At 67.5% G+C, this 9,375-nt stretch overlaps 3 protein-coding genes across 3 annotated transcripts; 2 read left to right on the top strand and 1 right to left on the bottom strand.

The window, feature by feature from the left end:
- Positions 1 to 582: 582 nt before the first annotated feature.
- RHOBADRAFT_56446 (uncharacterized protein) lies at positions 583 to 1,509 on the top strand (the record flags this gene model as incomplete). The annotated part of the gene is made up of 3 exons (XM_018418350.1): positions 583 to 1,001; positions 1,069 to 1,138; positions 1,218 to 1,509. The coding sequence occupies 3 exons, from the start codon at positions 583 to 585 to the stop codon at positions 1,443 to 1,445; spliced, it is 717 nt and encodes a 238-aa protein (XP_018267889.1). The 3' UTR covers positions 1,446 to 1,509.
- Positions 1,495 to 3,810, bottom strand: RHOBADRAFT_56445 (uncharacterized protein; the record flags this gene model as incomplete). Its single annotated transcript, XM_018418349.1, has 3 exons — positions 1,495 to 3,002; positions 3,067 to 3,504; positions 3,577 to 3,810. 3 exons carry the CDS (start codon positions 3,808 to 3,810, stop codon positions 1,548 to 1,550), a joined length of 2,127 nt encoding a protein of 708 aa, XP_018267888.1. The 3' UTR covers positions 1,495 to 1,547.
- A 225-nt stretch (positions 3,811 to 4,035) lies between these two features.
- Positions 4,036 to 8,868, top strand: RHOBADRAFT_30761 (uncharacterized protein). Its single transcript, XM_018412920.1, has 23 exons — positions 4,036 to 4,166; positions 4,238 to 4,282; positions 4,342 to 4,449; positions 4,508 to 4,556; positions 4,628 to 4,757; positions 4,836 to 4,999; positions 5,081 to 5,179; positions 5,263 to 5,428; positions 5,527 to 5,689; positions 5,758 to 5,875; positions 6,001 to 6,045; positions 6,114 to 6,163; positions 6,233 to 6,337; positions 6,440 to 6,785; positions 6,851 to 6,887; positions 6,956 to 7,211; positions 7,361 to 7,697; positions 7,785 to 7,946; positions 8,021 to 8,088; positions 8,154 to 8,318; positions 8,389 to 8,406; positions 8,480 to 8,626; positions 8,709 to 8,868. Exons 3-23 carry the CDS (start codon positions 4,397 to 4,399, stop codon positions 8,779 to 8,781), a joined length of 2,751 nt encoding a protein of 916 aa, XP_018267887.1. The 5' UTR covers positions 4,036 to 4,166; positions 4,238 to 4,282; positions 4,342 to 4,396; the 3' UTR covers positions 8,782 to 8,868.
- Positions 8,869 to 9,375: the final 507 nt, after the last annotated feature.

Below are 9,375 nucleotides of genomic sequence, written 5' to 3'. Positions count from 1 at the left end.
GCCGACTCCCCTCTCAGCGAAGCTTAATTGAGTCATGTCACGTGAACCTCCACTGCAACCTGCGCCACGCAGGAGGGCCGTGAGCCGAGTGCGTGCGCCCACCTCAACCTGGCTGCCCCACCACACGCTCCGCTACGGTCGCCGGCCTCTCGGTCGCAACGCCGGTCAGACGGCACGGTGTGGTGGTGAACTACGTGCCGCAAGGCAAGGGTGCCCTTCAGGAGGTTGTGCGCGCTGTCAAAGCGCGCGCAGGCGAGGGCGAGGAGGTGGTGAGGGGGAGGCGGCTGGGTGAGGCAAGGGCGGTGTTCGGACGGGTGCTGGTGCTCCTTTGGGACCTGGTGCTGGTTGCGGAGCTGTGCAGCGGTGCAGGGGAGCTCATGGTGGGGCGCATGTGGGCGCGTTGCGAGCGAGCGAGGCCGGGCAAGGCGAGGTTCGACCGAGACCAGCGCACGCTCGCTAGAAGCGAGCCAATCAGAGGGAGCGAGAGGTGGATCAGAACTGGGAATGCACCGGCCGGCGCGCACTCCTCGTCCCGCACCAGACCTGCTCCGCCTGCCACTCGACGCCGCGCCAGCCGAGCCCATGGCCAAGAAAGGGCGCAATCCTGCGGCTGAGCCTACCGTCGCCACGCCTGTCCCCTCCCGCGACTCGCTCCAGCGCCTCAGCTTCCTGTACCAAGCCTCGTCCGCCCTCGCCGACGCCTGCCACCAGCAGCACTCGAACAAGCGCCGCAGACTCGACACAGCGCCCCCAGCCGTCCACGCACCCGTGCACTCCCCCTCCCGCAAGCTCGCTGCACCGCCCCAGTCCCATCGACCACGCGCCGTCCGCTCGCCTCGGCCCTCAGCGGCGACACGTACAGCAGCACAAGCGTCTTCACCAGCACCAGTATTAGCAGGCCCTCGCCATCCGCCCAGAGCGGGCAGCGACACGCTTGGTCTCGTCGCTCGGCACCTGGCCCGCCAGATGAGTGAGGTCGCCAAGAAGGCGACCGTGCGCATGTGCGTGGGATTCTCTCCCTTATCCTGCCCCCTTCATGCAAGCTGACGAGTCTCGCGAGCGATACAGGGACCCCGCCATCAAGCGCACCGTTTGCGAGGGCTGCAGCGCCGTCCTCGTGCCCGGCGTGTCGGCCAGCGTGCGGATCAAGCGTGCGTGTGCAGCACTGCCTTGCCTGCTCCCTCGTACCACTCGCTGACACGGTGCCGCGCCAACAGCCTCCCGTCCACACGCCCACCTCGTCGCCCACCGATGCCTCTCGTGCCGCTCCGAGCGCCGCCTCCCTGCCCCACCTCACCTCGCCGACACTCCTCGACTCGAGCCCGACACCTCTACCGAGCCTCCTGTCGCACGAGCACCTGGGTCGGGGCGCACGTCGAAGCGCGAGCGGCGAGAAGCGCGGCAAGCGCGGGTGCCCGTCTTTTTCGAGCGCGAGGGGCATGTAGTGGTGCGAGGCAGCGAGGTCGTTGCGCGAGACGCTCTGCGATGATAGGAGAGGTGTACAGGCTCGACAGCGATGCAGAACCGGGCAAGGCGACGAGAGAATTTCAAAAGCTACGCCAGGCCACGCTCGCTCCCTGCTCGTCCACGTCGACTCGCACCCACGCTCCGGCGCCAGCGAGGCTGCCGAGCGCGCCCGGCCATGTCCACCTTCTCGCCATCGCCGACTCGAGAGACGGCAAGCCCGACTGCGCGTCGAGCGGCACCGTCCAGAAGCTCGACGACCCGCTCCGCGTCGCCGGCAGCACCTGCGCCCAGCGCCGCGCCTGCGCCGCATCCATCGAGCGCCAGGCCGTGCCCGCGCCGCTCAAGCGCTCGAGGAGCGCGCCGCCAAAGCTGCGCATGCACGCCGCGCTCGCCATCGGGTTGCCGGGGAGGCTGAGGACCGGGAGCGCGCAGCTCGCTCGAGTCGGGGTCGGCGGGTGGAAGCCGAGCTTGACGGGCGCTCCTGGGCGGATCTTGACGCCGTGGAAGACGGGCGAGATGCCGAGGGAGGCGAGGGAGGACGGGATGTGGTCGGTCGAGCCGCGAGAGACGCCGGCGACGGTGACGAGGAGGGAGAAGGGCGGATCGGCGACGAGTGCGGCGGCGACGGTCGAGGCGAACGCGGATCGAGAGTCGCCGCTCGATGAGAGAACGACGGGCTCGAAGCCGTGCGAGTGGAGGAGCGCCGAGAGGAACGGCGTGATGCAGTCGACGACGTGACCGGGTGCGGGCTCGCGACCGGGACCGAGCGACGCCAAGGGCACGATCTCCTTGCCCGTCGCGACGATGCCGACCCGCCCTCGTGGACGTCGCGGCGGCGAGAGGGGCGCCGAGCGCACCGCAACCTGCGCGATGCCGCACGCGGCGAGGAGGAGCACCTTCTCGGGCGACACGCGCTCGCCCTCGCCGAGGACGACGTCGCCCGGCTGGACCTGCTCGCCTTTCGCCCGACGATGCTGCTGCGGCGTCGCACGCGTGACGAAGCGCACGACGCGCCGACCCGCTCGGTCCGCCTCGCCCACCTCGTGCGCGTCCTCGACCTTGACGACCGCGTCGAACGCGGCGGATGGGAGGACGGCGCCCGTCATGACCTCCCAGCACCCGTGAGTGCCGAGAGCGGCGACGAGCTCGGGTGGAGGAGGTGGGTCGCCGGCGACGATGCGGCCGAGGATGGGCAGGAGGACGGGACGGTCGGGAGAGGCGGTGGCGAGGAGAGAGGACGGGACGGCGTAACCGTCCATGGCCGAGTTGTCGTGTAGCGGGCAGGGGAGGGTGGCCCGCACGGTGGCGCTCGAGATGCCGCCGGCCGCCTCGACGAGAGGAAGTCGCGATGCGCGCTCGTCGTTCGACGTCGAGAAGGCGGGATCGGGGATTGACGACGCGCCGACGACTTGAGGGAGAGGGAGGTCGTCGATGAGGGCGAGGGCGGTGTGGAACGAGATAGAGTGGGTGGGTGCAGGAGCGAAGGGAGGAGGTGCGGGAGCGGAAGGTTGGGAGGAAGTCGCGCCGGGTCGAAGCTAGACGGGCTACTGAGGGTCAGTTTTGGGTGGCTCAAAGAAGGAGAGAGAGAGCTGAGCGCACCTGTTGTCGCTTAGCCAGCTCTGCGACCGCCTGCTCCCACTCCTCGGGCGTGTCGGCGTCGCGCACGCAGTCGTCCTCGACGACCGAGACGCCGCCGCGTCCCTCGACAACCTTGCCCCCCCACACGTCCTTGGCCGCTCGACAGGGCCCGCTCTTGCCCTCGCGGCAGTTTGCGCGCAACTGCTCGAGCGCGCGCGGGGTCCACACCGAGAAGAGGGGCTCGGGGTTGCCGTCGGACGGGTGGAGGTAGAGCGAGACGGGCGAGTCGCGTGCGTGCGACGCGACGAGGCGGAGGATCGAGGAGCGTGTGACAAAGGGCAGGTCGACGGCGAGGACGAGCCAGGTCGCGTCGGGCTTGGCGTTGGCGGCCTCGAGGATGCCACTCGCGGGCCCGATAGCGCCGTTCTTGTCGGGGTCGTCAACGACGAGCTCGACTCCCTGCCGGTGTGTGATCGTGTCAGCTCTTCGGACGAGGGATAGGAGACGGCCTCACGAGAGCCAGAGACGCACCTCGGGCAGCTCGAGTTGGTCGCGCTGGTCGGCGCGAGCGCTGACGACGACGCCCGCCGGGAAGACGCCCTGCTTCTCGAGCTCGACCAAGAGGTCGAGGTGGTGCTGGTAGAGGGGCCGCCGGGTCGCCGGGTGCTCGAGGAGGTGCTTGGCCGAGCCCATCCTGGAGGAGCGGCCGCCGAGGAGGAGGACGACGGCGAGGTTGGCGATGCGGAGCGGTGCGCTGTCGGCCATGGCGCGTCGTGCGGGAGCTCGAGCGAGTGCGAGTGGCCCAGAGCCAGGTCGAGTGAGAGCGAGAGAAGGCGAGGAGGAGGAAGAGTGAATCTTCCCCACCTCGGCCCGCGACCGACGTCGTCGAGCTCGCCTCGTCACACCGGGCACCATGGCGCCTCGCTCTTGCTCCACCACAGCGGCTCGCCTGAACACACCATGCCCCGCCGCAAGGTCTACAACTTGGCCCACTACTCGAAGAGCGGCGTCGTGACCGAGTCGCGCAAGTCCGCCGAGGTCGACCAGATCTGGGGCGACCGCCAGCCCTTCCACGGCGACGACAAGCCATGGGACGTGCGCGTCGACACGGTCCTCACAGAGTGCGCTCCCTCCTGCTCCTCCTGCTCTCACCAGCACCGCGCCCTGCTGACCCGGTTGAGTGACGAAACAGGCCCGAGGACCAGGTCAAGAACTGGGTGCAGTCGTTCTGCGTCTTGTGCGTCCCCTCTCTCTCGTCCGTCACGGCAAAGAGGTACTGAAGAGCCTCCCCCACAGGTGCTCGAACGGCTGCGCCGTCGACGTCGCGGTCAAGGACGGCGAGCTCGTCGGCATGAAGGGCCGAGCCGTCGACCGCATCAACAAGGGCAGGCTTGGACCGAAAGGGTCCGTCCGCGCTCTGTTTCTTCTCCCAGAGCCCCTCGCTGACCTCGCCTCGTCGCAGCATGTACGGCTGGGTGTCGATGAAGGCCGAGGACCGCCTCAAGACGCCGGTGCGTGCACACCTCTCTCGCCTCCCTGTCTTCCTCGCCGCACTCGACTTACTCGTATTCGGCGCACACAGCAAATCCGCAACGTCGAGACGGGCCAGCTTGAGCCGGCGACGTGGGACGAGGCGCTCAGCCTCATGGTCGAGAAGGCCAAAGGCCTCGTCAAGGAGTTCACGCCCCACTCGATCGCCTTCTACACTTCTGGTGCGTTCCCCATGTTGCTCATCTCGTGCTTCGTCGAGCCTAGAGCGCGCAACTCACCCGGCGAGTCCCCGTCCGCAGGCCAGCTCATGCTCGAGGAATATCACTCGTTGGCGCTCCTCGGCAAGGCCGGCTTCGGCACCCTGCACATGGACGGCAACACGCGCCTGTGTACGGCGACAGCGGCAGCCGCAATGCGCGAGTCGTTTGGCTGCGACGGCCAGCCGGGCAGCTACGTCGACTTTGTGCGTCCCTCTTTCTCTCTCCCTGTGGAAGTGCATCGTGCGCAGCGAGTCCTGTTATGGAGCTGACACGATGCACCGCAGGACCACTGCGACACGCTCTTCATGGTCGGGCACAACATGGCGGCGACGCAGACCGTCCTGTGGTCCCGCATCCTCGACCGTCTCGCCGGCCCGAATCCTGTGCGTCTCCCTCTCTCTCTCTCTCTTTCCTGCGCACAGCCGCCTCTCCCCCGCACTGCGTATTGACTCATCTCCTTCCTCAGCCTTTCCTCATCGTCGCCGACCCGCGCCGTACGTCGGTCGGCCACGCCGCCGTCGAGAACGGCGGGATCCACCTGCCCGCTCGTGTCGGGACCAACCTGTGCCTCCTCAACGGCATCCTCAAGATCCTGCTCGACAGCGACGAGTTCCACGACAGCGACTTCATCTGTGCGTCCGCCTCTCGCTCCTCGGGCCTGGTCCGGCTCGTCGACAGCCTTCTCAAACCCTCCGTACCTCCCGCTCACGCCAGTCTCGCCGTCCCGCAGCCAAGCACACGATCGGCATCGACGCTCTGCGCGAGACGGTCAAGGACTACCCTGTCGAGCGCGTGTCCGAGATCACGGGCGTCGACGCCGAGCTCATCCAGCAGGCCGCCGAGAAGATCGGGCGCAGCAAGCGGCACGTGTCGACGTGCCTGCAGGGCGTCTAGTGCGTCCGCTTTTTCTCTCCGTGCGCGATCACGAGCGGTTACTCACTCAAGTGCGTCGCGCCCGCAGCCAGTCGAACCAGGCGACGGCGTCGGCGTGCGCGGTCAACAACATCCACTTGGTCAAGGGCGCGATCGGCAAGGAGGGTGCGACCGTGTTCCAGTTCAACGGTCAGCCAACGGCTCAGGTGCGCCCACCACCCCTTCCGGCTCGGTGACGTCGACGGCGTCGAGAAGAAGCTGGCGGGAGCAGACGAGATGCGGCCTCTCTCGCCTGCCGGCAGCACTGACACGGCGTCTCTCCTCCCCGCAGAACAACCGGGAGTGCGGCTGCAACGGCGAGTTTCCCGGGTTCAGGGTGCGTCCTCGTCCGCTCGACCCGTCGCCGCCAAACTCGCACTGACACTCGGGCCCTCCTTCGCGCAGAACCCGTCCAACCCGGCGCACATGCAGGAGCTCGCCGACCGGTGGAACATGTCCGTCCTCTCCTCCTTGTTCCTCGGCCTTTCTCGTCACTGAGGCCTGGCCCCTTTGCCTCGCCGCAGCGACGTCAAGACGCTCCCGCACTACGGCCAGCCGACGCACATCATGAGCCTGCTCAAGTTCATCGAGAACGGGTCGATCAAGATGCTCTGGATCTCGGGCACCAAGTGAGCTACCTCGTCGTCCTCGAACCCTCGCACGAGGCCCGTGCACGCCTCGTTCTCGGACCGCCGACCTGACCACGTCACGATCGCGCTTCCCTTTCGCAGCCCCGCCGTCTCGATGCCTGAGCTCGCCCGTATTCGCCGCAACCTCGCCAGCAAGGACCTGTTCGTCGTCGCGCAGGACATTTTCCCGACCGAGACGACGGCGCTCGCCGACGTCGTGCTGCCGGCGGCCCAGTGGGCCGAGAAGACGGGCTGCGGCACCAACGCCGACCGCACCGTCCACCTGTCGCACCAGGCCGTCAAGCCTCCCGGCGAGGCGTGGACCGACATGAAGATCTTCTCCGAGTTTTCGCGCCGCATGGACTTCAAGGACAAGGACGGCAACCCGCTCATCCCGTGGACCGACGACGCCGAGGCGGCGTTCAACCACTGGAAGTACACGAGCAAGGTGCGCACGCATCTCACTCTCTGCTGGACGTCGAGCGGGCCTGACCAGACCTTGTCGCCGCGCAGGGTCGTCCCGTCGATTATTCCGGGATGAGCTACGAGAGTGAGCCCTCGCCTTGCCCCACACGGCTCGCGAGGAACCCTAACTTGCTCTCATTCTTCCGTTCGCAGAGCTCACCGGCGGCAGCGGCGTCCAATGGCCCTGCAACGACGAGCACCCTGACGGCTGCGAGCGGCTCTACACCGACTTCCAGTTCCCGACGACGCTTGACACGGTCGAGAGCTACGGCCACGACCTGTTCACGGGCACGGTCATCTCGCCGCAAGAGTTCAAGGCCCTGAACCCGAACGGGCGCGCGATCCTCAAGGCGTGCCACTACCACCCGCAGGAGGAGTTCGTCTCGGACGACTACCCGTTCCGCCTCATGTGCGTCCTCCTTCCTCTTCCCTCACTCTTCCCCGGCACCGTCCGAGCCCTGACACACCTTGCCCCCGGCCCCTTGCCGCTCCCCTCCTACCATCGTCGTCCGCTCGATCGACCTTCTCAAATCGGCCCCTCGCCTTTCCCTCGACCAGCACCGGCCGTGTCGTGCACCACTTCCACACGCGCACCAAGACGGGCCGGTCCAAGGAGCTCGAGGACGCCGCACCCGACGTGTTTGTCCAGATCTCGGACGCCGACGCCGCCGAGCTCGGCATCGAGTCGGGCGACATGATCCTCGTCGAGTCGGCGCGAGGCTCGCTCGAGGGCCCGGCCAAGGTCGGCGAGATCGCTCGAGGCGACGTCTTTGTGCCGTTCCACTACGGCTCGGCCGACCAGGACAACGAGGGCGGCAAGAAGATGCGCTCGCGCGCCGCCAACGAGTTGACGCTGTCGGCGTGGGACTTTGTCTCGAAGCAGCCGACGTTCAAGGTGCGCCCGACTCTCGTCCTCCCCCTTCCTCTCGCGCGGGTGCGGTCGACGTGCTCGAGCCAGAGCTGACACGCCGAACACCCACAGGGCGGCGCCGTGCGCATCAAGAAGGTCGACGGCGTGCAGATTCACGCCGTGTCGGGCCAGTACAAGGCCGAGCAGGACCGTGCGAGCGCACACAAGGGCGAGGGCCTCACCGAGCACAAGAAGGAGGACCACCACCGGCACCTCGAGGACGCGATCGGCGAGGTGAGCCGCCTTCTCTCGTTCGCTCTCTCTTTCCCTGCCCCTTGCGCCTACTGACGTCGAGCCTTGTCCCGCAGTACGACGTGTTCAGCAAGGCCGTCCTCGACAAGATGCTCGAGCTGGCCAAGACGCACGCCGACGAGATGTGCGTCTCCTCCCTCCCTCTCTCTTTCTCCTCTCGCTCGATCCCTGACACCCTTTCGCCCACAGGGAGCTCCGCCTCGGCCTCAAGCTGCACCACAAGCTGTGTGCGCAAGCCTCGGAGCGGCTGCAGCCCGTCATCGACAAGTACGGCGAGGACGCGACGCAGGCCAAGACGGACGTCGAGACGATCGTCAAGGCGCTCTTCCCCCGTCACCGCCTCGGCAGCAAGCAGTGCGTCCTGCCATCCTCTCTTTCTGTCGCACGCATGACTACACACTGACCGCTCCTCGATCCGGTACAGGTTCCAGGTCATGTCCGAGTGCGTCGTCTCCCTCCACCCTCCCTCCCTCCCTGCGCGACCGCCTCCTGACCTCGCTCCCCTCGCCGCGCAGCTTCACCGGGTTCCAGACGCTCCTCTCGCACCTCATCGGGTGGCTGCACGTCCTCGCGCCGTCCCTCTTAGCGCTCCACGACGAAGAGTCGAACAAGCTCGTCCTCGCCGCGTCGCACCTGTTCGAGCAGGCTCGTGCGTGGGCAAAGTGCGTCCTGCCTCCCTCGTTCCTCTCTCGCCTCCGTGTCGGCCGAGCACGTCGTCCTGACTATCCTCGTGCGCGCTCGCAGCGACCACAACAAGGTGGCGGCGCCGCAGGCGCTCATCGTGCCCGTCGTTCGGCACCCGGACCCGCCGCACTGAGCCTCTTGTCAGCCATCCTCTCTCTTTTCCTCTCTTGCACACCGTCTCTCTCTGCAGTACGAACTGTCTGTCTCTCTGTATCCCTCCCTCGGTGCCTCGCCTCGAGAGATGCACGTCCGAGCGAGAGCGAAAGACGAGCCAGGCCAAATCGAGAGAAAAAAAAAGCACTGCGTCCGTTGCACACACACACGCACCCTGAATTCTGCTACAGCTTGTTCTTGTCGGCTGCACGGGCGTCGTCGTCGTCGTCGTTCGTGGCGGCGCGCGTCAGTGTCCGGGCGAGGTCGTCGGGGGGGGGGGGGGGGGGGGGGGGGGGGGGGGCCCACCAGGCCGACCTCGACAAGCTCCTCAACGGCGACATCAAGGTCCCCGTCCATGTCTACGCCGCCCAGGGCAAAGGCGTCCTCCCCAAGCGCGTCCAGGACCGTGTCGACCGCGGCGAGGAGCTCACCACAAACCTCAGCGTCCTGCGTCCGTCCCCTCTGCTCCTTTCATGCTAAACACAGAGCCACGACTGACACTCTTGTTCGACCGCGCGCTGCCAAAGCCGGCCTCCTCACCCTCGCGTTGGGCCTTCCGCATCGCGACCTTGCC

Source organism: Rhodotorula graminis (assembly GCF_001329695.1).
Source record: "Rhodotorula graminis WP1 unplaced genomic scaffold RHOBAscaffold_19, whole genome shotgun sequence".
In the NCBI taxonomy this organism is placed as follows: domain Eukaryota; kingdom Fungi; phylum Basidiomycota; class Microbotryomycetes; order Sporidiobolales; family Sporidiobolaceae; genus Rhodotorula; species Rhodotorula graminis.
Note: the sequence above shows the minus strand (reverse complement) of the source record. Positions and strands in the feature narration are given on the sequence as shown.